This window comes from Apostichopus japonicus, chromosome 18 (genome assembly GCF_037975245.1).
Source record: "Apostichopus japonicus isolate 1M-3 chromosome 18, ASM3797524v1, whole genome shotgun sequence".
Taxonomy (NCBI): domain Eukaryota; kingdom Metazoa; phylum Echinodermata; class Holothuroidea; order Aspidochirotida; family Stichopodidae; genus Apostichopus; species Apostichopus japonicus.
Window position 1 is genome coordinate 1,382,522 of NC_092578.1, and position 27,247 is coordinate 1,409,768.

At 39.0% G+C, this 27,247-nt stretch overlaps 4 protein-coding genes across 6 annotated transcripts; 2 read left to right on the top strand and 2 right to left on the bottom strand.

Moving 5' to 3' along the window:
* Nucleotide 1: 1 nt before the first annotated feature.
* LOC139958529 (ASNSD1 upstream open reading frame protein-like) lies at nucleotides 2–3,098 on the top strand. The gene is made up of 4 exons (XM_071955649.1): nucleotides 2–175; nucleotides 1,432–1,485; nucleotides 1,911–1,986; nucleotides 2,510–3,098. The coding sequence occupies exons 1-4, from the start codon at nucleotides 137–139 to the stop codon at nucleotides 2,572–2,574; spliced, it is 234 nt and encodes a 77-aa protein (XP_071811750.1). The 5' UTR covers nucleotides 2–136; the 3' UTR covers nucleotides 2,575–3,098.
* Nucleotides 2,653–27,094, bottom strand: LOC139958528 (betaine--homocysteine S-methyltransferase 1-like). 2 transcript variants are annotated; one of them, XR_011789820.1, is made up of 8 exons: nucleotides 26,940–27,094; nucleotides 11,616–11,806; nucleotides 6,524–6,718; nucleotides 5,626–5,737; nucleotides 4,887–5,083; nucleotides 4,526–4,607; nucleotides 3,068–3,867; nucleotides 2,653–2,940 (listed from the first exon to the last, which is right to left on the bottom strand). XR_011789820.1 is itself a non-coding variant. In XM_071955648.1 (7 exons), exons 1-7 carry the CDS (start codon nucleotides 26,950–26,952, stop codon nucleotides 3,590–3,592), a joined length of 1,068 nt encoding a protein of 355 aa, XP_071811749.1. In that variant the 5' UTR covers nucleotides 26,953–27,094; the 3' UTR covers nucleotides 2,653–3,589. The 2 variants fall into 2 exon arrangements, 1 of the variants encoding a protein (XP_071811749.1); XM_071955648.1 differs by having other exon boundaries at nucleotides 2,653–3,867.
* LOC139958527 (uncharacterized) lies at nucleotides 15,490–20,720 on the top strand. Its single transcript, XM_071955647.1, has 2 exons — nucleotides 15,490–17,451; nucleotides 18,119–20,720. The coding sequence occupies exons 1-2, from the start codon at nucleotides 16,615–16,617 to the stop codon at nucleotides 18,443–18,445; spliced, it is 1,164 nt and encodes a 387-aa protein (XP_071811748.1). The 5' UTR covers nucleotides 15,490–16,614; the 3' UTR covers nucleotides 18,446–20,720.
* Nucleotides 18,364–26,729, bottom strand: LOC139958526 (uncharacterized). Of its 2 annotated transcripts, none has more exons than XM_071955646.1 (2): nucleotides 25,379–26,729; nucleotides 18,364–23,951 (listed from the first exon to the last, which is right to left on the bottom strand). In XM_071955646.1, exon 2 carries the CDS (start codon nucleotides 23,940–23,942, stop codon nucleotides 22,179–22,181), a length of 1,764 nt encoding a protein of 587 aa, XP_071811747.1. In that variant the 5' UTR covers nucleotides 23,943–23,951; nucleotides 25,379–26,729; the 3' UTR covers nucleotides 18,364–22,178. The 2 variants fall into 2 exon arrangements, with proteins under 2 accessions (XP_071811747.1, XP_071811746.1); XM_071955645.1 differs by having other exon boundaries at nucleotides 25,298–26,729.
* Nucleotides 27,095–27,247: the final 153 nt, after the last annotated feature.

The following is a 27,247-nucleotide window of genomic DNA, read 5'->3' on the forward strand; positions in this document are numbered from 1 at the left end:
GTTGTTATTTCGCAATGATGACCTTTGACCAACGTGTACATGCTGTACACAGAACAGAAATCGGGACACAGTTGTAACTTGTACGATTTTCTGAATGCATGCGTCCCCGTTGAGAAATGAGTGACCAAGTTTCAAAATGACAAGCGCAAACGATATTAAATGCCTAGAAAATAAGGTAGGTGCAAAATGAAGTAGGCCATGCTGTTTTGTTCACGATTACTCTTTAGCCCAACATTAGGCCTAAGTTTGACTTGTCCGACCTTTTTTTTAGCTAGGATACACTACACTTGCAAGTAGTGTGAATGGGTTCAAGAATGCTTTGGACATTGTAATCGGGTCTGAGTGTTTGTGTCTTCAGTTTTTCTTTTGCCTTGAGTTGCCACCCTTCTTCTTCAGTGATCTTCTGAAAGAGACTGGCTGTTATGGATAGAGGGTCTCATGACCCTTGAAGATCCATTTCATGTTCCTCTCCAACTTGCTTTTAAACACATTCAGTGATGGTGCCTTTACTGTATCTTCCAGTAATAAATTCCATATTTTCCATATCCTGCAGAAATATGTGTGCTTCCTATAGGGTTCTTGATGGGGACTTGAATGTCCCTCCTGTTCTTTTTTTCTACTAAACTAGAGGCATTGGCCTAACATAGGGCTAGCCGATGACTTCACCCCAACTTTATAGCCTGGCTAGGAGACATATGATAGCATATATATTTCCCTAACTAAGTCCTTAGGAAAGAAATATTTTTATTTGGTGTTTCTTTCGTAATGGTCAGTTCGCAGTCCATTAACATTTAATAGTTTTCAATTTTGCAATTTGGAAGCAAGTGACTTCCAACAGCCCTCCTTTTTATATTTTTCTTCTAAAAGTTTCAGATTGACCTAATCAGATTGTCATAACCACTCAGTATTCTACATAGTGCTTGTGCATATTTCTGCCTCTGATGTAGAGGCCATTTCACAGTTCAACAAATTTTGGCAACAGATGAGGCAGTTGAATATAGCTCACTGGCATTAGGCTAAGTAGGTTCTTTACATGATATAGTTGATAGTTATGGCAAGGTCTAGCAGTATTGTCCATTTCAGGGAAATGCAATTCTCTCTTGGTAAGCTCTATGGAACAACCTTGACATGCCAACAAGTATTTTTCTTACTGACATTACTTATTTAGGATTTAATGGAAAACAGTTCAAGAACACCTTTCGTAACTCAGAAAGCCCCTTCAAGCTGAATGCTGTGTAGTCAATTAACATTTTTTATGCTTTTTGAAAACAGTTGTTCTCAGTTCATGCCAAAGACAGATATTTTGTATTACAACTCTAAATAGAACAGTTCTGATTTAACATGTTTCCACTAGTTTACTTCAGTATAAATTATCTAAATAATTTGGAAATACATTTTGTCATATTCTATCCTTTTTATAATATTCTGTAGATTGAAGAACTTCTGGTGGTTGAGAGTGAATTATCCAGCACTAAAAAGGCTGTGGTGAGTATTTCCGACCTTTCTTTCAGTAAATCATTTGATAGTAATTAAAAGTTAAATGTCCATTTTTATCCAGTGCTCCTACTGAGCTGCTTCACACAACTAAAGTTCAGAGGAGTTGTAACCATGTTCAATTTTAGTATTAAATAATGAAAATTTGGCATTATAGTAAAATGTAAAGAAAAGGCAATAAGAAATACACATATTCTATATTTGGATTCCAAAAGGTATCTTGGTTCTTTATCCAGAGGATTACTTCCAACCATTATTTTAACTTCTTGTTTATTTTCCTAATTGGTTAAATATTTAATAATGCCATATTGGTCGTGAAATGAAATGCTACATAGCAGACATTTGATAATTACCTTATTTCTAGTTTTTAGAATTTTTTCTCATGAAAGTGTTGAAATCTCTTTTTTTCTAAACAGAAAGTGTACAAGCAACAACCAAACAGTTTTGTTTACTTTTGTGATGATGGCCATCAACTTCTCAACAACTGCCGCAGTAAGTGTAACTTTGATGTCTGCCATCCCTTATCCTTGATGGAACTTTATAATTTTGCTTTGATACCTTGCTTGATAAGAAAATAACGGCCCATTGATCGCTAAATTTAACAGGGTCAATAACAAATTCCCAAATTCTATGCAAGAACAAACCTTAGAATTTACCCTAAACTTAGGATCAGGGAAACTTTTTTTCTGCAAATATCTGCAAATTAATAGGAAAATGAAAATGTGCAAATGTTGTGTGTTCAAGTTAGCATCTCCTACCAAGTACATGAACACATGTGCAAAAGTTAACCTTACCTAGAGTAATGGTTGCCACCATAACAATGAATGTTTAATACCTAGAGAAAGTCAAAACAAACATTGACTCCAATTAGCCATGATCTACAACACACTCATTTGTTGGCAAAATAGCATCACTTTATCTGTAATTGTTAGGCTTCTTTGAACCAGCAGAAATGATGAAACTAATAGTATTAACAGACAATCAACCCTGATTTGATCTTCTCTTTCTGTTTTAGAACAACTAAAGGAGTTGAAAGCTGAGCTTGAAAAGACGAAAGCAGAAAATTCTACCACAAAATGATGTTAGGATCATCTCAGTGCAGGATTGTCAGATCGTTTGAAATGTTTGGTAAAAAACAAAATGCAACCAGGGACTGGATATTGTTTCTGCAAACATTTATTAACAGAGGAGATGGATATATGGTACAATAATGAGAAGATTATGTATTCGTCTGAGAAGATATTAGTAGGACTTGATGGGCTGTGTGTAGTAAGTAGATCTGAGAGGTCCTGGTGCAGGTGACAGATCAGTATAAATGGGGTAGGGAAGGGGTAGTGAAGGTGACACCAGAGAAGAAGGAGGGACACGTAGAAGACTACCACCGGTGGGAACAGAGTCGATGAGCCCTCTCCGCTCTCAGTGAATCTTTTGTAATTTGAAAATAAACTATACTTTCAGAGGTCATCTGAGAATAAACAATCCTAACATCAGGAGACATTGTATCTCAGACGTGTCGCAAAATTTCATTTTTGTTTTGAGCAAATGTCAACAATGAAAAAGTCCAAATTTGAACAGATTTTGAGAAATATCAACTAGATATTGAACATTTGATTGTTTTAATTATTATTCAATATTTTTCATACTACCTTGTCAGCGTCCATGAAACTTGAGTGTTTACAAATGATGGCATTTTCCGAATTTTGTGGCTCTGTTGGGTCAAATAAAGTTAGTCTGATAAGTATTTCCCCCCCCCCTCCCCACTAGACCCCCATCCTGTCTTGGAACCTTTGTGACACTCCATGTACCACTGATAAGTTTACAGAAAGCTTTCAAAACCGTTACTATTCAATACTACAACCGATGGTATTCAGCCTCTCTTGTATAGACTAATTTACAGTTGTTTCATAAACTCATGAAAGTGTTTTAATCATGTAGTTCCTTATAACCAAATATTAGTAGGGGAATAGATCTAAATCAACAAGAACAAAAAAAGGTGATATGAAGTAAATATTTCAAGGTGTGTATAAAATTCCTACGTGCATTGAGTATTATTCTGTAACTCTCATGTATACGCATGCACACACAGTAGGCCCTATCAGCCAACGATGAAGCTTTTGTGAGCATCTTTCCTCAAATAGTCATTCACCTTGTCATCCTCCCCAAAAATGCAATGAAGATCCATGTTTGGTGAGAATTGGGACGCAGGTGGGCATCTACCAATGCTCTCGCAGAGGGCACGGGTGTAGTGAGGGGAATTCCCACAACACAATCCGATGTATTGTATTCCAAGTTCATCACACTGCCGACCGAAATCGTAGATGTCGTCACGTGTACACAAGAAACAGTCCAGGTTGGTTGGGAACACTCGCTTACCTGCATGAAATGAAAGAAACTTTAAAATAGTGTGAACAATCAATATTGACCATTTCTACAAGATGAATTTGTGTGTTAGGCTATATCATTTAGAACTGTGATACATGGTGACTATCATATGGTCACTTTTTTGATGTAAAGGAAATAACAATGATTTATCATTGAAAGAGATGAAATCTAAATGGGAGGATAGGAATGGGGAAAGAACGAGAAATCCTATTCGAACATTTCACTGAATAGACAATTTTAAAATAAAACCTTTTCTCCCCATCATCGTGTTAAGTGCCTAATTACAGGGTATAATAAATTAAACATCAGTCAACAACATAAAATGCACTTCACTTTGTATACAAAGTAAACACACGCATTCACTGGGCACCTGGATTAATAATGTTACCAAATAACGTGCCTTGGATGTCTCAAAACTTTTTTTTTGTGCGTGTAATGAGGGGGGGAGGGGGGGGGGGCTGAGTTTTGCCTGGCTCAGTGCAACCAAATTGGCCATGGGTGAGCTTTCTGTTATTGGCTAACCCTGATTGAATCTTCAACACGTAAAGAAATGTTATAAATACTTTCTATTAATTTGTCTTTTAAATTAACTCCAAAATACACGCTCTCGCATTCGTAAAGTCATTAACGATGGTGATCAGTCATATACCTGTTTTTGGGTCGCTCAATGTCATGAACGTGGGCTCTCTTTCGTGGGTTCGATACGTCACAGGAAGAGCTGCTAACGGTACCTTTAAATTAATGGAAATGACGTCATAAACATAACGTTAAAGGATGGAAGGGATGAATGGATGTGTGTAACCATGGAAGTCTTACTGGGTAATACAAGCTAAGTAAAACAGAAAAAAAAATATATCTCGTCGCTCGTCCCAAACCCGCCCATCTGCATCCGGTCCAACGGGAATATATATACTGAAGCTGAGGGTATCAGACTTTTCTTCAATGGCCTTGAAATCCTCAAGGCGACTGCAGGCCACCGACACACCCATCCTGCTGTACCACAAACTAACCTTTACTCCGGACTTCATAATTGTTTTCATCAGTGGAATTATAGTCTCCGGACCTCGACTGCAGTTCAGTCCAACTACGTCACTTCCGGCTGATTCTAAACGTTTCATGGCTTCGGTTATTTCGACGTCATCAACAGTATAATCTTTGCCATCTTTGTGATTGTAATGGGCAGCTAGAGTGACTACCGCTGGCACACCTGTGTTTCCATGGAAACGATTGTTAATATCTAATGGGGTACACAGGATTTGAAGTATAGGTGGGAGGGTGGGGGGGGGGTTTAATCCCGAATGATTCAGGTAGGGGATGAACCTTTCATGGAAGGGCTAGAGGCGAATGAAGGATTTTATAAAGGACGGTCTCTGGCCCTGTGGTCGTTGAAGCCAACTCCCAAGAAACGGAGTTAGACGACAAACGATATATTTTGATACATATTTTTACACTATCAATTAAAACAATAGGCTAAGTTATATGCAAGGTTGCGCTAACAACATAAACACTCTTGAATTTGTGTGCGACGTTGAAAACGGGACTTTCACTCGATCAAGAACTCTTATTCGTTCGCACGTGTCGATAACATGTGTGGAAATCATGCCTTTAGTACGTACTGCGTAACATGTGGATACATTGTTTTTGTGAATGAAAATGGAGGGACCATTTAAAATATTTCAACACTAGAAATGTTAGTTTTCTTGTCATTATTTTACCGGACAGCTTCAATTAATGTCAAATTGAAATTACCTCGGCCAAATTCTTGAATTGCTTCAAGGGCGACGAGAGCTTCCTCCACCATACCGAATGTTTCTGCTACAATGTAATCTGCACCTTCATCAACAGCCCACTCTACTTGTTCCTACCCACGAGAGAAAACAAAAACATCAAATTACATACATGCAAGTATCCCGCATTGGACGGGGAGACTCACGCAATTAGGTCATGTCTAGTACCGCTGAGGTCAATAAAACTCCCGCATTCTGGCCCAGCAGCCAGAAATATTTAATCAGTGCTTTTAGTTTGCCCCCAAAAGCCTGAATTAATGTTACAAATGCCATAAGAATGCACTATTTAATTTTCAAAATTTCCCGGGAGCATGCCTCCGAACCCCCCCCCCCCCCAGCAGGGCGCCGACCTGCGGCCCGGGCGCAGATATCCTTCTTTCAGAAACCCACAACTCGGCATCTCTGAAATAAACAAGAGACTATGTATGGCTCACATGGGGGCGACAATGTTATCAAAACCAAATTTACGTGGATTTAGTTTGCCCCCCCCCCCTCCCAGCCTACGGCAAACTAACATTCATACGCCACCTGCTATGATCACAATTGATGTTCCCGGGTTGGTACCGGCGAAATATGTCAGAAATCCAAAAGTCTGAAGTCTCCACTGCAGGGTCCAATATCATGTTCCGGCACCTTCATGGGATAATCGGGCACCTTGCACCCACTTGACCCACCTATACCAGAATTTTCTGTCGAAACCTTACCGGAAATTGTCAAAGTTGAGTACAAGACAAGTAGGCTACGTTATGAGTTATTATATCTTCACAAATATGTAAGGCATTGTTTTCTTTACTTTTCCATCTTGTTTTAACCTGGAAATGTTGCCAACATATTTTTTTTTTATTTATTTAGTAACTGACCTTAAATATTTGTTTGACCATTTCTCTGTTTTTAGGAAGCTTGGGATCGTAGACGTTTGTGTTACAAATATCACCAGCCATGAGTGTACCAGTTTCGTCAGCGCACTTCCTCGCAATACGTAATGCATCTCGGTTCATATTCTCCAGGTCGGTTAACCGGTTGACCAGTTTCAGCTTCTCCCGGTGTCCATAATACTGTAACAAGGAATACGCGTAGGCCAGTTGATTTATATCGATATGGCAACTTTTGCGTTTATGTACTATACCAGTGTTATGTGGGACAAAATACCTTTGACCTCCATATAAAATGTAGAAAGTTTGCTGATAGCATGCAGATGGAGGTAAAACCTCCATGTTTTAACCAGTGGCTTCGCCAAGGGGGGGGGGGCCAAGGGGGCACGTGCCCCCCTGGAAAACCTAGTGCCCCCCGAGTGCCCCCCATCTGAGATTTGGGTTGGTAAAAAAAATTATATTTTGTTATATTCAACTCCCATCATCTGAGTTGGTTTAGACAAAGAAGCACAGTAATTCGTATTTTCTTCAAATGAGTTGCGAAAAAATGAAAAAGTTTATCCTTGAACATCGGGTATCGATCACAACAGGTGTCGATATTTACATTGAATGTGTCAGTGCTCACGCCATACCAGCGGATATACACGTCCGCTTCGCGAGCTACATGACTGTGAGAAGGGAGGGTACTGCAATATGTTGCCTTGGTCTGAGGTTGACAGGTTAGGAGCTGACGAAATGTGAGAATGTGAGGGTCCGCAGGCACCATACTTGCCTATATTTGTGGACCCATATATTAACCCTGTTGTGTAGGGGGTGCAGAGGTCATTTGAGGTCAGATGCTTTAGGAACAAATGGCGAATGTTCACACCTGCATACTGAGCCATACTCGATGTGTGATCAAACTTTGGATTGCATGGTGAGATCCCTGATAGGAGCCAATAACGATGCTGGAACCTGTTACATCTTAATAGATAATGGGAGAAAACGAGAAGGACAAGAAAGGAGTCGGGGGTCATGCACACATTAATTCAACAAATAGTTCTACTGATAGGGTTAGGAATAATATCGACAGCATGTGGTTCATATCCTTTGCAAAATTCTGCGCGTTGTTAAAATCATTACCTCAAAAATAGCAATTTCTGGAGATATTTTCAGATCGAATTTAGCATCAAATGTGGCAGCATTTTGCACCTAGCCCATCCTCCGTATGCGAAAATTTTCCAAAGGGGAGGGGGCAGTGGCGGCGGAACCGGGGGGCTTGGGGGGCTCAGCCCCCAATGAAAAAGTTGAGGGGGCAAATGCATGATAAGCCCCCCAATATTTACCAAGGCTCCGAAACGTGCATCTGCCCATTTTTCAATGCATACTTGTCGATCTGTCCGATGCACACATATACTATATAGGTGTAAAATTTTAGTAAATGCTGGGGGACCCTCGGCCCGTCCCCTGGCTATAGACCACATTGTCACCCCAACGGCGTCTTCACGCCCCGTGAAAAGTGGAAGCAGTGAGTGTGAGTACCGGTAAGCGCAACACAACTTCGTCTTAGGCCAATGACTTGCTTCATTTCAGCCAGTTCTCCAACATCCCACACTCAAAAAAGTCTTTGCGAGTACACTACGAGTAATAGCTACTCTCTTTAAACACCATCGAATATACAAATTACAATGTTTTACAGACTTTTACGTGCGGTCTGAGAAATTGCAGGCTTGAGACCCATATTTTAGGGCTAGCTATTCGCAGCATAAAACACTCGGGAAGTGCCGTTTCCGGCCATCTGGGGGTTTGAAAAACCCAAAATTTTCTTGTACGCTCCGCGCCAACCAATGGTGGCGCTCCGCTTAGGTAGTCTCTACACATTAGCCCCCCCCCAATAATTTTCCCGTTCCGCCGCGCCTGGAGGGGGTACCCCCTTCCCTTAGACCCCTCCCCCAGGACGGCGATACGTATCCACCTGAGTGCCCCCCATCAAATGCTGGTGCCCCCTGTGCCCCCCAGACTGAAAAGTCTGTTGACGCCACTGGTTTTAACTCCATGCTGATAGGAAGTACAAAATACATAGTGCATGATAAAATGAGTAGGCCTATACTCATCAGTGGCGGCGCCAGGAATTTTTAGTTGGGGAGGCTAAGGGGGGGCTGAGCCATTTTTTTGGGTGGCTTACAAGATTGAGTGATCGCCGTCCTGGGGGAGGGGTATAAGGGGAGGGGGTTCCCCCCTCCCCTTTTGAAATTTTCCCCAATCCTGGAAAGGCCTACATGCAAAATGGTGGTAATTTAGCGAGGCTTTTGTCACCTGAAAATTTCTCCAAAAATATGCATTTTTTTGTGAGTAACTTTAGTCAAATTAGAATGGAAGATACCAATTCACAGTTTTCGTATCACTAAAATATTACCTGCTGTGAAAGATCCAATTCCTTTGCTGGTTACATCTCTATGTTCCGACGTCTCTATGTTCCGACGTCTCTATGTTCCGACGTCTCTATGTTCCGACGTCTCTATGTTCCGACGTCTCTATGTTCCGACGTCTCTATGTTCCGACGTCTCTATGTTCCGACGTCTCTATGTTCCGACAATTTTTTTTACCCAAAATTATTTTAGACCAATATATTTTTATGACCAAATTTTTTGACACCAACATGTTTTTGGACCAACTTTTTTCCGACCAAATTTTTTTTTGACCAAACTTATTTTGGTCCCAAAAAATTTGAGTGCAAACAATTAAATTTCGGGTCACAAGCAATTTTCGGTCACAAGCAGTATTTGGGTCATAACAAACTTTGGGCCCTTTTATTCCTGAAAAAAATTTGGTGCGTCCAAAAAATTGTGTCCCCCAAAAAGGTAGGTCAGAAAAATGTTGGTCCCAAAAAATGTATTCCCCCCCCCAAAAAAAAAACAATTGGGTCTCAAAAAATTTGGGGCCAAAAAAATTAAGTCCCCCCAAAAAGTTTGGTCTGAAAAATGGGGGACCAAAAAGATTGAATCTCCAAAAACAAATTGGGTCCGAAAAAATGTTGGTCAAAAAAAAGAGTCCAAACAATTTGTCGGAACATAGAGACGTCGGAACATAGAGACGTCGGAACATAGGGATGTCACCCCTTTGCTCAATTATTATATCGCGCTCTCTGACACAACTCCTGTTTTAGTCTGTATACACGCTGTTTGTGAAACGCACACGACATTGCCGTATGAGAACACCTGTCGGTGAATTGTTTTTATCAGTCACCAAAACAAGGCTTCCTGCACCACAACTGAGTCAGTGACTATTATCATGTGAAAAATTCATCAAAATTTCCATTGACCATTGTAGCACTGCGTTATGGCTGACAAAATTTGGGTAGGCTATATCGTTTCAATGAGGTTTTTTGGGGGGGCCTATTTCAGTTGGGGGGCTAATGGGGGGCAGACTACTTCAGTGGGGGGGGGGGCTAAAGCCCCCCAAGTCCCCCCTTGGCGCCGCCACTGATACTCATGCAGCTAGTCCATGTATACAACGTTGTTATAACAATGCTTGTGAAAAGGAAATTATATTTTCATCCGATGACCTTATTCGTGACCTTTGACATGAACTTATATATCATTAACTCACTATAGAGAAGGATCAAGTCAGCGTGTCGCCTATCACGTCTCTGACCTTTACCATTCTTGATGATGTTAGACTGCAAAGTATAACAGCAGACGTCGCGCTTGTGTACAAAAACACACATACCGACATGTCTGCTCGATCAGCTGTTCATCTGCCTCAAGATGAATCAAAGTAACTATTCCCTTGGCAAATTTTCACTGCTCGTGAAAATGTACCGTCGGCATTTGTCAAGCTTTTAGCCTTTATTACCCCGTGTGGTAGACATAACTCAGCTTGTCTGTACCAATCACGCTACCGGGGGACTTCCCATAGGGTTGCAGCCGCAAACCGGCGCACGCAACTATATATAATACAAGTTACCTCGCAAGTCTCCATTCATACACCTGGGTGAAGTGATGCAATGGAGATAAAGTGCCTTGCCCAAGGTCACAACGCAATGATCTGGCCCGGGACTCGAACCTGTAATCCTTAGATCAGAGTCCACTGCCTTAACTACTTGACCACATTGCAACGCCTTCTCACTTTCAGACAATAATTAATTGATCATCATATAACTAATTGAATCTTCATGAAGTGTGGTCTTTGTTATTTTTTAAGGCTTTCTACATCACCATTGTCTTACCGTAATTCCCCCTTTTATTTTATCTTTTCTTTTTTAAAGTCATTAGTGAATATTCTCTTTCGGATAATCTTGGGTTATCTGCAATTCAAGAAAACCTTCAAAACCCGAACTTCACTGATATCGGAGAAAGTTTTCAGTCAGATAGAGAGAACAGCATTAAAACGGCAAGATTATGAAATAATATTTGAAATTAATGAAAGGATGACTTTATAGGCCGAAATTTAGTCTTGATATACCATGTTCGAGAAAACAAAAACGAAGAAATGCTTCTACAAGTATTCCGGTTTCCAAGATATTAAAGATAATAATATCTATGGAATGATTACGTCAACTCCTCTGTATAGGCGTTAATGTTTATGCTAATAATCCTTTGTTTTGACAAATTCTAACGAACTCAACCAAGACATGTTCTTTTAATTTCACATACACAACAGAGCATGCATTCAATGATGATATTCAACACTGTTTGTCTTTGAAATTTGTTACATATTGTAAACATGTCAATTTTTATATCTTCCCAATGAATTTTGTATTGCATCTGATGAATTAATAATGGTCGGTGTATAGTCCGGTCACTAATTACTGTTTAAAGGTTAATTTCTTAAATATTCAAAAAAAGCTATATAGAGATAAAACCTAGACTGATAACAGCGGTTCCCAATGGTCTGTTTCAATATCAACATTAATGTTTGTGTCTGCAGTCATTCTTTTAAATTAAGAAACCATGACTTTGTAAATTTGAGAGTTATGCATTGAACACCTTTAGACTAAAATTTGCGAAATTCAAATTTAGTCCGTATATAGCAACACATTTTTAGACATAGAGTATTGTTAGGCTACATAATAACTTTTGGAATAAATTCATTATCATACGGTAAACGCTTGAACTACGTCACTTCCGGCCCGGACAAATTCCTCATGAAGTTGTCTGACCAAATCGGGTCGGTCTAAGACCACCGTGGGTATGAAAGGTCCAGCCTGGATGTAGCATCTCCTCTCAAAGTTGAATATGTACCCCTCGGCTACCACTACCTTCTCCCCACAATGAAGCCTCTCCATTAACCCTGAAATGAAAGAAAACCAAAACTTTATGGCGAGGGCAGTCTAAATGGCTGGAAGTGCAACCGCGTGGACGTGTTGAAGACCGTAACCATGCAAGCGTGTCTCAAGATAGGAATCCCTAGCGTCTATAAAGATCTGTGCTGTTTAGCATTAACGTATCTTTAAACCAACGTAACGCGATTGCGTGAAAGCGCATTCAAACATGCTAACGCGCCGCGGGTGAACCGTAAAAACTGATGGGCTGGGTGATTAACTATTTCTAAGTTCCATAAACTTTCAAACAAGTTGCGTTATAAAACAGTTATAGTTTGTTCTGAAAAGTTCTGTTGCATGTTTTGAAAGATCTATATATCGAATATCGAATAATTACGAACAAACTTGCAAAAATACAAATTTAAAGACAGCAATGCATTTGTGATTAACCACTGACACCGTGATACTGCGGTTGATTCCATATCATCGACGGGATTAAAAGTCTCAAGTTACACACTGTACTTTCATGTCACCGCAAAGCATATGCTTGTATGAGCAGTATGCAGCCATATCAGTAATTATAGAAGTACAGAGTGGTACTATTAGCACTGGGAAATTGTCCCAAGTTTCTGTTTTTCTCAGATTTTGTTTCTTTATGGTAATTTCACGTCCCGTTTTCAGAGCACTCGTCGGTACTGTCAGTGCGAGCAGTATGTGAAACAAACATCCAATTAGCCGGGTTTGTCATCGCCACTTGACAATAGGCTTGAACTTCGGTGCATGGGAGTTGTGTGTGTATGAAGAAGGACCGGGTGGGGGGGGGGGGGGGGGTTCGCAAAAGTACGAAGCTAACCATAAAATGAAGTTTGATTAGTGATTTTTAACAGAAGACTGTATTTATCTGTTGAAACGATTTGAAGGGGTGGAATGAAAGTTTCCGCCCTTCCAAACCTGAAAAAACTGGTCGACGTCCCTGTCCACTGCATGGTAGGATCGAGGCCTATATCACTATTTTATAACTTGAGGTGATATCCCCATTCCATATGCCCTAGCTCGCTGTTCACAGGACCTGCACGCCCACTCATCCGTTCGCCCACGCTACCCCTCATTCCGAACCGACTTGCACCACCCTGTCCCTCTTTCAACCCCCCTGGTCATTTTTTCGTGGGGTTTTGCACTGTTCAAATTTACGGCAACATAACTTCCTGCTACAGAAATCGAACCGAATCCCGAACTTGTTCGCAGCAATATTGAAAGATGAGGTCTTTTGATGAATAAACTGACTTCATGTACAAAAGACATTAATACGATGGCCCATTAGGGCCATAGTGAAAAAAAAAATTGTCAAGTAAAAAAAAAAAAAAAATCAAGTGAAAAATTGATAAGTGAAAAAAAAAAATTGACAAGTGAAAGAAAAAAACAATTCCAACCAAAGAATTAATCTGTCATGACAGATTATTTAATCTGTCGTAACAGATTATTTAATCTGTCGTAACAGATTATTTAATCTGTCGTAACAGATTATATAATCTGTCGTAACAGACTATTTAATCTGTCGTAACAGACTATTTAATCTGTCGTAACAGATTATTTAATCTGTCGTAACAGATTATTTAATCTGTCGTAACAGATTATTTAATCTGTCGTAACAGATTATTTAATCTGTCGTAACAGATTATATAATCTGTCGTAACAGATTATATAATCTGTCGTAACAGATTATATAATCTGTCGTAACAGATTATATAATCTGTCGTAACAGATTATATAATCTGTCGTAACAGATTATTTAATCTGTCGTAACAGATTATTTAATATGTCGTAACAGATTATTTAATCTGTCGTAACAGATTATTTAATCTGTCGTAACAGATTATTTAATCTGTCGTAACAGATTATTTAATTACACATAGATGCCTGCTCTTGTACGGAGACTTCGACGTGCCATATTACTTCTTCTATGAGCGAAATGTCAGTTAGTTCAGATTGAAAAAAGATTGAAAATGAAGCAAATTAATTTTTGGGTCGATTTATCCTGTATTCCTGTAACTATGAGGAAACGACTATGGTAGTGTGTTTATGTTGGCTACACACATCAAGCAAAGAGTGTGGAACGCCAAAACCGACCAAAATGCAGTACAAAATTATGTGAACCTTATATGTGAATAAAAAGTTCCCGCTTCATAATGACGTGGAACTGTATAAATCCATTTGTGGCACTATTGGCACCGCCAAATTTTAAGAACGCATTTTGGGGGTAAATTTTGGTGGAAAACAAAATTTATTACGGCGATGTGCATTTATGGAATAATGCCCGTTTGCTCCTAGTTCACTTTTGGTGCTACATGTTCAAACTTCAGCTGCGTGCTAATGTATCGAAAGCTAGGACAGGACATTAAGAGTTTATCAGAATGGTAACAATGTATGCCACTATGATATTATAACACATTGTCACAATTCCTGATTCTCAAAGCAACAATTATTTGCCAAATTTTCTTTTATTACGTCAAAAGAAATATTTACCATCTTTAAATTCTAAACTAATAAACGATGTGTTTTCCTATTTTCGAGGGTATGAAAGCATAATAATTAAAAATATAGGGAGGGTTCTCTATATAGGGAACTTTGGATGATAAGTTACAGATCTATTGGTTAGGTAAACGTAGCAGCCGGGGGGGGGGGGGATATCCGTGGGAGGCAAATCCCTATATCCAATTTGAACTTGAATTATCCCACTGTTAGAACGCTTAGTAACCGTTTTTTTAGTTCGGAACTTTGATGTTTGGGACTTCTGTATGGCATGACGCGAGCTAAAAGGTGGATTTTCAAGCGACAGGGTGGGAATTTTGTCTCTTTCAGGTTTTCCGTCCCACCTAACCTATTTAATGTTTATTAACGAAAGTTTGCATGACCTGAGTTGGTCCAAACTAGCAGTGGAATCTGCAATGCTTGGCTCTTGATCCCTGACTTGCCGAACCTATATGGTGAAATCATGAATATCTCTGAAATAAAGTTATTTTTAGGCTAGTTTGATCAGAACAATTATCCTGCATGTCCTCTTTACATCTACTTTCAGTGGCGTAGGAAGGTACTTTTGAGTGGGGGGGGGCTGAAGACTGATGGCCGGCCTGGGGGAGGGGTCTAAGGGGAGGGGGTGTCCCCCTCCCCTTTGGAATTTTTTGCATTTCCAGGTAGCCTCAGATGCAATTTGGTGCAATATAGCACACTTCAACACCCAATCCATTTTGTAAACTTAATTTTGTATTTTCACCAGGCCTTAGATGCAATTTGGTGCTCCAAATGAGATTTTTTCTCATTTGGAAATGAAAAAGGGGTTTTCTGACTTGCGAAGCGGGGGGGGGGGGGGGGGCGGAATGATACTTCCGCCCCTCCACATTTTTCACTGGGGGGCTGGCGCCCCCCAGCCCCCCCGGTTCCTACGCCCTTGTCTACTTTACATTACAAGTTTGTGTAACTGTGCACGATCACATGATAGCTTAGTCATTGAAAACATGCTTGATAACAGAGGCGCTCGCAGAAATATAGCCAGGTCCGAAAAAAGGTGGGGGGGGGGGGATCCTGTAGCGTGGACAGCGCCACCATTGATTCACAAACATGTCCTTAGATTTTCAAAGTCCAGAAAATTTGGAAAAAAGCAAAACTGACGGAAGGAAAATGATTACTAGAATGAACTTCTGAATTTTGATACCCCGTATAAACTCATCTATATCCCCTTCATCGTACACAAACGGATGACCTCATGGGCATTAATTTTATTTAAAGCAGCTTTAACATGGCACATCAAAGTCCCCGTACAATGTCCATCTCTGTTAGGACAGATGAAATAGTCTCTCATGACAGGTTATTATCTATGCGGTCGTCATTGTAACGAATCATTTACCAGTAGGAAGGAAATTTCGGACTTCAAGGAAACTTGAAGGAAATTTCGGAGGAGTTCTACATAATAAGAACATTGCATGTAAGCACATTTCATTTGTAGCCAGTGTTTTTTAATTACACATTTTGCTATACCGTACTGCAGTTGTAGATACATATTACCGTAGGTAAGCCCAACCATACTAACAATTAACAGAGATATCGAGAAGAGGTGAGGGTTTTCACGTTCCTTTCCCCAGTTTCCTACCTAAAAAGTTGTTCGTATCATTTACTATCAGAGAGGGCGAATCAACTGTCATTTGGCAAAGAACCATTACATTGGCTCCTATTAATTGTCAATATTCCATTCACCAAATCACAAGGTAAATTCTTGGTAGGTTGTGCATGCTTGATATAGGTTTCTAGTAACATACAATTGTCGTTCAATTTTAGAAGTATGAAACTAAATTAACATTTTTGGTTTACAGTGTTCAATAGTGATGATGGTGGTTGGGCCTGGGGAGGTGACAGGAGATAAAGCATGGAATATGAACTGTGAACTTATACGGTACTGAAAAATGTGTAACAATGGGGCGTAGTTGTTGCCATGGCTTCCCTGTTCGGGTATTAGTGGCACATATCACAAATTTCTTAAAATATTTGTGGGGAGAACATGTTATACGAATGCGTTCTAGGAGAATCTGCTCAACTCCGTATAGTACAGGGAACTAAATTTAGTACGTGACTTATTAATTGGGAGATGTAAAGGTGAGAAATGCAACCCCGTACCCGCGGGTACAGGATTACATGCTCTCCTCTGTGGTCCACATACCACACCATCGAATCCACTGTACTGCTGGGGTATAACTAAGTCGTGTACACAGAAGAGTAGGCAAGTTTACATAGCAATAATTGTCTTAGATGGATTTCATTTGTTTACAGATATTTTGTTCAAGGCGTAATGGAAGATCGAGAGGAAATTATCCGTCACTATTTTCGCCTTGGATACAGTTATGATGACATTTGTATTTCCCTTGCATCGCGTCATAACATATTGATTAGCAAGCGGCATCTGAAGAGACTTATTAACTTTCATATGGGTTTGTTTAGACGGAAGCATTATTCTGATATTAATGATGTTATAGACTTCATTGAGATATTGTTAACGACATCAGGACAGTTACACGGTTATAGGTGGATTCATCTTAAATGTATCTTGCATGGACTGACTGTAAGCAGAGAAACTGTTCGCTTGATTCTTGGATTTCTAGATCCAGAGGGCGTTCAAGTTCGGCGGAGAAGAAGACTGAGACGACGCCAATACCGCGTTGCCGGGCCTAATTTCCTTTGGCACATTGACTCGTATGATAAACTGAAGCCATACGGCATATGCATAAATGGATGCATTGATGGATTCTCTAGGCAGATGATATGGTTAAAGGCATACCACAATAACAGCGACCCACGGCTAATTGCCGGCTATTACATGGAATCGATTCGTGAGACCGAGGGATGTCCAGCCGTACTCCGCACTGACTTTGGCACCGAAAATAGCATAATCAAACGTATACAGCAGTTTCTAAGGAGAAATGGTAATGATGCCCTAGCTGGCCCTAGTAGCTTTATGCAGGGCACAAGCCATCACAATCAAAGAATCGAATGTTGGTGGAGTTTTCTTCGCAAACATTGCACTCAGTTCTGGATGAATGCTTTTAGTTACCTCAGAGAGGAGGGCATGTTCACTGGAACATACCTGGACAAAGCGTTGATTCAGTTTTGCTTTCTAAATCTTATCCAGGTAATGTATTTTGTATGTAGTCAAATAAATCCATGCCATGTATTAGTAACAAATTGCTTGTTTTATGATATGTTTGCAAAATGATAAACCAGAATGCAGAAATGGATTAAGATGGGACAAATTTTGTACTTCTGATTATGATGACCAAATGATAGACTTGTGCTTGAACCAATGTGATTCCTCAGCATACAATATGCTATTATAACCATGAGATCTCTCCAAGCTTCCTCATCTTGAGATATTGTGTCCACATTGTTTTCACAAATTGATGCCTGTTAAACGAAAATAACCTTTGACCTCCATCAAAACAATAAGCTTCTTGTACTCAATGCAGTACAACTATATACAACATATCAGACCTTTCCAAGCTTCCAGCCTTGAAATATGGTGTTTACTAGCTGGGCGTCACCAACACACACATACACACACCAAAAATGTTACGATTATCATCTAAAAAAAAAAGGAGAGGGGGGAGGGGGGGTCATAGCAGATAGAACAAGAGCATGAAAAGAAATACTTCAAAATTTTGTGCAGCATATGATTTCTAGGTGCAGAAGGGTGGATGTGCGAATTCAATAAGCATTTTTCACCATGGAGGTTACATATACTATGACATGATTAACTTTTAACCAAAATTCGGAAAATTCCAACTAATATTTTTTTACAGACAGAATTACATGATCTGCAGCTTGAATGGAACAACCATCGCATATCACCATCCAGAAACAGAATTGGTCCTTTCGGTCGACCAGAAATTATGTACACTGCACCGGAACTATATCAAACTAGGAGTTACCTAATGGAAGTGCAACAGGACGAAATAGAAGTTTGTGAGGAAGAATGTGTCTTTAGGGATAACTTTCCATGCGACAGAGATGTATATGAACTATGTTGTATTCAAATGGTAGATAATAATATTAATGTTCCAGTTACAGCATTTGATGCCATGATGTTATATGAACGTCTTAGAAGATTGGTGCTGGCTGAACTGTAGGAGAAATCTGCCTCCCCCTGCACCTTTATGCATATGGATATTGTATGCTTCCTGTGAGCCTATCTCACATGGCTCCTGATGGAACACATGGTTAAGAGAATTTTTTGGACGTATCAGCAGCCAATCTAATGCCAATCGAAGCCTTCCTAAAAGGCATTAATAGATGAAGGCTGGGTGTCTTGGTGATTGGAAGAGCAAAACATAGGCTTAATTTGCTGACGGAGGCGTTGGCACAGTGAAGTGCCCCCAATAAGATTTGTAAAATGGAGGAGTTTTATACTCTTTTATGTTCTGTTTGCTTTACTCTCACTGCAAAACTACCTGTTATTTACTGTTAATGTCACTTCTTTCCACCCACGTGCACCTGCCCCTTCTGTTTTCCCCTAGTTTTTCCCTTTCTTACCCATAAAGCGTGCATCCCAGGCCAAGCTCACCCTGGATAAACGCCTGTTGTTAGTTAAGTTGGACTCAGACTAAGGATATACTTGTCTCAAACTGGGGGATCCCCTGATATTTACTTCAATTATCTGATATTAACATGCATGTCTTCTTTAGCTAGTTTTCTCTATGCAGCAATTAGATTTATATTACATTAATCACTTGCCCTCTTTGCTCACCACCACTACACCGACCAAGTTCATATTAGCCCCCTTTTGCAATCCTTTTCCAAGGTTGTCATAAGCCTATGTTTAAGTGAAAATGATAATTATAGGGTACAATTTTTGTGTAGTTTCATACATATGACATATCAAGTGGTGATATAGAGCACATAACCTGCAGACCTATTCGATCACAATAAATTTTTACAGCAAATACACATGATCAAACACAACAGTGGCTTAAAAAAAAAATAATAATTTGTGGTCAAATTTTAAAAGTAGAGTTAACACCCCTCTGAGAAAGAAGCAAGGCACACCTGAATGTTGTATGGAAAAAAATCAAGGACGTATTAGGAAGGACATGAGACAAGGTGAGTAATTAAAGGAATGGAATGCTAAGAGTGTGAATGGTTGTCAAATGTGTTGGCAATAGTAGTAAAATGGCATTAGCTGACAGTACTAACCGTACTTGTTCTGACGAAGTGATTTTTAAATACCAAGACAGAATAATGTAAAGAGGACACTATGACTGACAACAGTGTCCTCCAACTACAGCAACAAATATTGATATGGACACAATATGTAAGGACACTATGACTGACAGTAGTGTCTCCATGTTCTGCAGAAGCAGGCTGCATCCAGTCTAAGCAAGTTCGACAACACGTTACAGTATAATTACAAAGATTTGAAGTATTATCAAATCTGCAGTGTAAAACTGATCATTTGACACAAGAAAATAGGATCAATAATTGAACTGATAGCCAGATATCTGAGTATCCATCTATATATTTTGATGCTCCTTCAATATACCATGATGTGATACCTTACAGGATGAATCCATTACCAAGTCATTGTGTCCTTATAGATGCAATACATTAAGTAATTGAATGGCATGGGAAAGAGGAAAAGGGGGAGGGGGGGGGGGGTAGCCTTAACCATACAGTCTAATACATATAAACATAATATCCAAAGACAAAGACCTTACATAAGATATGCATAATGTAGTCTGTGTTTGATAGAGTGCTCAATCTGCATAACAAGCTACCTGTATGTCTGATTTATTCCCTTGGATGTTTAAGCATTAATGTACAGTAAGAACACATGACCACAACTATGCTAAAGCAAAGTCAAGACATGGTCATCGATACTCAGTTTTGCTTTCTGAAACTTCAGTATGTATATACCTGACCACTTTGATGAATATAGCAAGGTCACTTTTGAAACTAATATACCTAATGATATTTAGCTTAAGATATTAAGGGGACAACTATCATGATCAATCTGAGTCATGGGAAAATGGATACTTTCCATACTCATAATAGGTACAGTATATGGGGTAAACAGAATATTGCATATATGTGTTACAATGTATTGCCATGTACTATTAATATGTAGCTTGGACTTAGGCTCGGACCAGCTGGACTCGGATCTACTAATCTCAACTACAGCACTGGACTGTCACTCTAAGTATTTAATGTATTTTTCTCTCTCTAAGTCATGAATTCTTATTAAGTACCCCACATCTAAGTAAATGACCCAAGTCATATAGCAGCACTGTACTCTTTATGGTTACTCTGAATATTGGCAATAATGGCAATAACTAATTTTGTTTTGCCCTTTGCCTTAATTATTCCATGAATCATTAATAAATTTCACTTTTTTTTGGCTCTCTTAAAGCAGCATTTTGCGTCCTTTTCTATTATTTTTCTCAACCTCACTGACTTGGGTTAATTACTTGTATTGAATTTTCAATTCACTGCATAGGTTTTTCTGAAATTTTTCGTTTATCATAACAATCTTTACTGCAGGAATATGACAAAGTTTACAACAAAACTGTGGAATGACCAGCTCTCCTGCTCTGTTTATTCATGAACAATAATAACTCAAAATAAAAACCAAGAAATAAGTTTAAGATAAAACAATTAAAGTACTTTCCAAATTATTGAAAATGTTTATGATAAACAACTACACATCTTCAAAACGTGCCCAGAGTAATTACCTGAGGATGCACCAATGCAAGACTCTAATGAGCAGTGAGGTTGGAGTAGCTGTACATCACACCTCATAGTTCCTGCTCTATTCCGCATAGGACTCATTTTAACTACTGATCTCTCTTTATATTCACGCTGACACTGTCCTGTTTCTTTCTAAATGATTTATACCACTTTTTGCATTACATACAGGATCTCTGTTTTTGTTGAATATATGGATTAAATATTCTTCAAAATTAAAAAACAAAGGCTGCATAAAACTTTACATATAACTCAAAAGTAATGTACAGTAAGCCAACAATTTACTATTTGTAGAAACCATGCCAGTTATGCAAAAAAGTATGATAGAAATTTTGTACAAAATTCCTTAGACATACTGCACAAAAATGTATTTTTAATCCGACTTGCTTAATGTACTGACAGTTTCTAGGATCAAAAAGATGACAAAAATTGATAAATCTATCCAATTGATGTATAACACTTCCTTGAATATGTTGTAATGGCTCTCTTTTATACTTTGCCAAATTGTCTAAAACTATGAACATATGGAGTAACTACTTCTGCAACTTTAACAAAATGCACTTTTACTACAAAAAAAAACATTAAACTCTCATGCAATATTTAGCCAACACTTCAATCTAACTACAGAAAATATTTGTAATGTCAAGTCCTATCTGTTTACTTGTTACTTCATTCACCACGAAGGCTAAATGATGTTGTATGATTTGTTAAATAAGAGACCAAAAGACAGAAACTTTCAAAGTTCCAGCCGACTTTGCCTAATCAATGTTATACAGGCTGATTGTAATGATTTAAATAAACTGACTCTAGTAGACTAAAACGTACACATAACACATATCTACATTTGAAAACAGTTTTCCTGGTCCACAGAGCATTCTGAATGAATGAACAAAACCACTGTACATTTTATCCCTTATCTTAAGATGATGGTGATGTAATAATTGGCTGAACAACACCAATTTCTCAGGTTACAGAAGAAAATATCCTTTACTTTAAAACACCACCATAAACAAGAAATATGGGTCTTTGCAGAAGAAAAATATGTAAAAGACAAGTTGAGGGTACCTCACAAACATAAACTTAAAGTAGTAGAACTTATTTTATTCACAAAGGCCAGCTATATTAAACTATGTCCATTACCCAGATACCTGAGTCAAGAACCTGGTTTAGTTCATTTTTCATATCAATGTAGCTTTCATAAGTTGTTGGAAGCTCCAAACACTGGCTGCAAGTGTGTGCGACTGGCCTGCGTGCAAAGCCATCCAAGAGATTGAATGAAACGTTTAACTGCGGGAATGACAAAACATCAGCCCCAGTCCAAAAGCGCAAAAACTTCTGAAGCTTGTCTTTCTCAAGGGATCGGATGTACTTCTTTAAGTAAGAAAATACCACATGTTGGCCTTCTGAAATATCTTGTGGGACTTTTATCCTGCTAATAACTTTCTGGGACGTTGGCATCATGTTTTTGTAGAGTTCACGCAGTTGTAATGGAGTTAGTTCTTCTCGCAAGGGCTCAAGAGTCTCTCGCATGCTGTCAGCTATGAACATTGGTTTCTGAATTATCTCTTTGTGCCCTATTTCATACAGGATTTGAGGCAAGTTGCGCTTCGTAACTAGAACTCGGCATCCGTAACCATCAAGAATATCAATCAGCTCATCATAACTAGCACCCTCTGGAAAGTGTGTAAGTGCTTCCACAATGACCATTTTCTCTGACACTGATATGTATTGCAAAAATGCATCCTTCATGTCCCCTTCACTCTTCCCAAATATGGCTTCTTCCATGAATGGGGGACTAAGAGACAATGGAAAGTACCTCATATCTTTCCATCCTTTGGAAATTATGCGACCAACTGATTCCCAAGAATTTGCATCAAAGTCATGTCGTAATGAAGGAACTTTGAACTGGTCACCTGTTGAATACTTTGCAAACTCCTCCCAAAAAGCTGTGAAGGCATCGGCATACACTCCGGACCCCTCTCCCAATTCAATTTCACCATTTGGCAGTACCATTCTTATCTCAATTGCAGAATTTGGTACTTGTGGGTCTTTAAAGAACTCTATGAAGTCTTCAAAAACATGTGTTCTCCTGATTACAAATGTTTTTTTGGTGTGTTTATCATCAATATGACTATCACTAGCAGCTAAAGCTGATGGTCGAAACACAATTGTGGGTGTTCCTGAAGGTAATTCATTGCTGGGATGGCCACTTAAATTAATTTCTGACTCTTCATAAGTCGTCAGATCACTTAGTTCAGTCATTACTTGTTGAGATGTACCAACCGTCACCTCACTGCCAACATCAGTCATCACATGAAGATCAATGGCTGGAATTTCATCACCTGAATCATCGGACACATGGACAGTTTCATCTACATCTTGTACCTGGTCAGCTTCCTCAGAGGATGCTTCACCACTAGTTGACTCGTCTCTTTCAATTTCTTTGGTAGATATGTACATTCTTAGGACACTCAATTTGGTGGTTTCGTACATCTCTTCAATTGTTGGATTGTTCACAAAGGGGAGCTTGCGAACATCCATCATCTCAAATTTAAAATCTGCTAGTGTTCCTTTAGGGGAAAGCCCGTCTGGGAAAAACAACTTCTTTGCCTCCTCTAACACATGTGAAACATTCATGGCTTTTGGCATAATTAAACGTCGTATGCCACCACCGTTTTGTATACGTACTTGCTTGTATGTGTCCCCTTTGGACAAATGCAGCCATCCAACATCAACCCTTCTTTCAGCTTTCGCAGCATTTTTGTTTCCTTGCATTCTGCTGGAACGGTGTGTAGAACCTTCAGTTGTTCTGTTTTCCCTTTGTCTTAGCCTCAACTTTTCTCGCAGCCTCTCCATTATTTTGTCCTTTCTGGTTGACATTTTCATCAGCAAACCCTTTAAAGAAATAATGCAACAAAAATATAAACATCACTATCAAAATGTATTCATATTAAATGAATGCTTACTAAAACACACTCGTACATGTTGACTAATCAGTTTTTCATAATTGCAAAGCTATTACCAATAATGCCGGGTCAAACAATAATTCTGCCATGCACCTCCATTAATCAAATGTCTTTCATATAACACAATTTACATGAATACTTTGTAATTATCATGCTTTATGTACAGGACATCTGCACATGCCTATCTATATCACTGTTGGCAGATTGGTTGGGGGGGGGGGATCTTCCCTCGTGCAGGCCAGTCCACTATTAATGGCTTTTGAACTGTTTATTTCAGTAGGCTATTTTCTGAAAAAGTAGTAGTATATTAAAGGCTTCGTAATTGACGCACCCCCGTAATTGACGCACCTTCAATTATTACTAGCAACGATACAGAAGGCCACCTAAACTTTTTGCAGTCAAGCAGAATTACATATTTCATGAGTTTGAATCCATTTCAGCTATTTGCTGACCAACTTGTGGTATTTTTTAAGCTTTAAACACCCTCCCCCCCAGTTTTACACATTTTTGGGACATTTGGAAATCTTACTCCCTAAAAATAACCAAAACTACTTCAAAATGATACCACTACTCTCTGGGACCTGACCTGTCTAAGCTTAGAGGTTCAGAGCATAGCAAACGGCATGCAAAGTCAATGGATGTATACTTAGGCGTACAATACAGTTACGACGCATGTGTCAATTTAGGGGTATGAAAGAACTTGACACAGCAGACATTTTGTGGTCAAATTCTTCTCAATTGTACGTTGTGTAAGCACAAAACAATAAATATTTTGAGATCATTACATTTCTAAGGAACTACACATATGAAAAGTGCATGCAGTTGAGTGATTTTGATGTTGACCGACATCGTCAATCCAATCCTTAAGTGCGTCAATTATGAGCCCACCATGCTACTACTAGTACTAGGCTAGGCCTAGCAATTGTTTAATAATGTGTTAAACTCGATCAGTCAAATGCTAGGCCACGAAGCAGTGGTATGAATTCCCTCCCAATCTTGCTTCAACTTAGTAATGTATAGTGAAGTGTAGGCCATGGGTTTACTTTATTTCAACTAAATCTAACTTTTGCTTTTATCATTCATGGTTAGGGCAGGCCCGGTAACAGCTGTTTGTAACGTTAGGCAACTTAGAGTTGTTCGTAGACCTATGACTAACTCTGAACATCCATGAAGCCGATGATCTAGGCTTAAAGTTAGTCTTTCTAACCAGAAAAGTAAAACTTTACATGTATAAATAACTTAACATGTTTCAAACGAATACAACTTTAAACTTACATGGTAAAACTCACGCCGAAATACAAATGCATCACTGATGGCGTTCCTAATCCTACTGGCTATGCACACGTACGTACTTACTTCAATGACTGACTGTTCGGTAAGTGGAATATATCATGCGCTATGCGCTACTGTATATGTTGCACGTGCAGCGTGCACTGTGATGTGGTATTGTTCAGCGTTATTGTGTTGGAGTTCTCTCTTCATACCTTGCTCGTGCCCAGGCTTGGGTTTGGATAAATATATTCTTTACACTTCAATACTCGTGTGTGTTTTTTCGTCGTTCATCGCCTGGCGTAGACTAATCTGTTACGACAGATTAAATAATCTGTTACGACAGATTAAATAATCTGTTACGACAGATTAAATAATCTGTTACGACAGATTAAATAATCTGTTACGACAGATTATATAATCTGTTACGACAGATTAAATAATCTGTTACGACAGATTAAATAATCTGTTACGACAGATTAAATAATCTGTTACGACAGATTATATAATCTGTTACGACAGATTAAATAATCTGTTACGACAGATTAAATAATCTGTTACGACAGATTAAATAATCTGTTACGACAGATTAAATAATCTGTTACGACAGATTAAATAATCTGTTACGACAGATTAAATAATCTGTTACGACAGATTAAATAATCTGTCACGACAGATTAATTCTTTGGTTGGATTTTTTTTTCTTTCACTTGTCAATTTTTTTTTCACGTATCAATTTTTCACTTGAATTTTTTTTTTTTTTACTTCAACTTTTTTTTTCACTATGGCCCTAATGGGCCATCGTACATTAACGTATCCTAAGTAAGATTTTTTAATACCCCTTGTGTTTACCAAAACAAAAAACGTTTTCTTCAATTTTCTCAGTTACGTAAAACATCTATCCCTGGACCTCACCAGGGGCCCTAGGGCTGTTCAAAATTACGGCAACATAACTTCCTGCTACAGAAATCGAACCGAATCCCGAACTTGTTCGCATCAATATTGAAAGATGAGGTCTTGTGATGAATAAACTGACTTCATGTACAAAAGACATTAACGTATCCTAAGTAAGAATTTTTTAATACCCCTTGTGTTTACCAAAACAAAAACGTTTTCTTCAATTTTCTCAGTTACGTGTAACATCTATACCCTGGACCTCACCAGGGCCCTAGGGCGTCTTGGACCCCCAGCGGAGAAGCACAGTGCTGCGCGCGCGAATTTATTATGTGCCCCTCAGCCTGCACCTTTTTTCAGTGAAGACAGGGTTCTGATATGATGTTATATCAAGATACGCAATCGTTTGAGCCGACGGTCAGTAAACTAAAGCCGGGCTTTAAAAGTTTGCCCACCGCTGGTATAACATAGAACTACAATGGAGATAGCGGAGTCCGCATAAGACGTATATAACAAGTTGCACAGAAAGCCCGATACCTAATGAAGTTTGCCTATATAACACTTGGACTTGTTAAACAGAAAGTTGTGTTTAAAAGTATAGTTCACCTCAGTTGTTTCTCTAAAGACAATTTATAAAGAACTATATTAACATTTCTCAAATATGTGGATGTAGTCTGATGCGGTCAATATGGCGAGTTGATAATGACAATCAATTCAGAAAATATGTGATATTTTAATAGTAGAAAAATCTTACCTTTTGTAGCCATTCCGATAGCTGTGTAGCCGAAATCCCTTACTATTTGGAAATGGGTGTTACCTCCATGGTGTTACGTGATGCAACATGGCGATTTGCTTGCGACGTTTTCTTATTTCTCTGTATATAGAATAGTACGGAAGCGTAGAAGGGACATTGCATTGACGAGTGACCAACTTGACAATACGACAATTTTCTGCAAATTGACGAGTTGTCGAGACGGTAACGTGACAAAATTCAGAAAATTGACGTTTTGACGAGATCACGGATCTCGTCAATGCAGCAATTTTCTGCAAATTGACGAGTTG

Excerpts from the sequence above, each read along its gene's own strand:
- LOC139958529 (XM_071955649.1), top strand. The coding sequence starts at position 137 with ATGACAAGCGCAAACGATATTAAATGCCTAGAAAATAAG. Across the intron at positions 176-1,431 it reads TTAAATGCCTAGAAAATAAG|ATTGAAGAACTTCTGGTGGT; the intron begins GTAGGTGCAAAA and ends AATATTCTGTAG. Across the intron at positions 1,486-1,910 it reads CCAGCACTAAAAAGGCTGTG|AAAGTGTACAAGCAACAACC; the intron begins GTGAGTATTTCC and ends TTTTCTAAACAG.
- LOC139958527 (XM_071955647.1), top strand. The coding sequence starts at position 16,615 with ATGGAAGATCGAGAGGAAATTATCCGTCACTATTTTCGCCTTGGATAC. Across the intron at positions 17,452-18,118 it reads GCTTTCTAAATCTTATCCAG|ACAGAATTACATGATCTGCA; the intron begins GTAATGTATTTT and ends ATTTTTTTACAG.
- LOC139958526 (XM_071955646.1), bottom strand. The coding sequence starts at position 23,942 with ATGAAAATGTCAACCAGAAAGGACAAAATAATGGAGAGGCTGCGAGAA.
- LOC139958528 (XM_071955648.1), bottom strand. Across the intron at positions 4,608-4,886 it reads TTATGAAGTCCGGAGTAAAG|GTACCGTTAGCAGCTCTTCC; the intron begins GTTAGTTTGTGG and ends ATTAATTTAAAG. Across the intron at positions 3,868-4,525 it reads ATTGAGCGACCCAAAAACAG|GTAAGCGAGTGTTCCCAACC; the intron begins GTATATGACTGA and ends CATTTCATGCAG.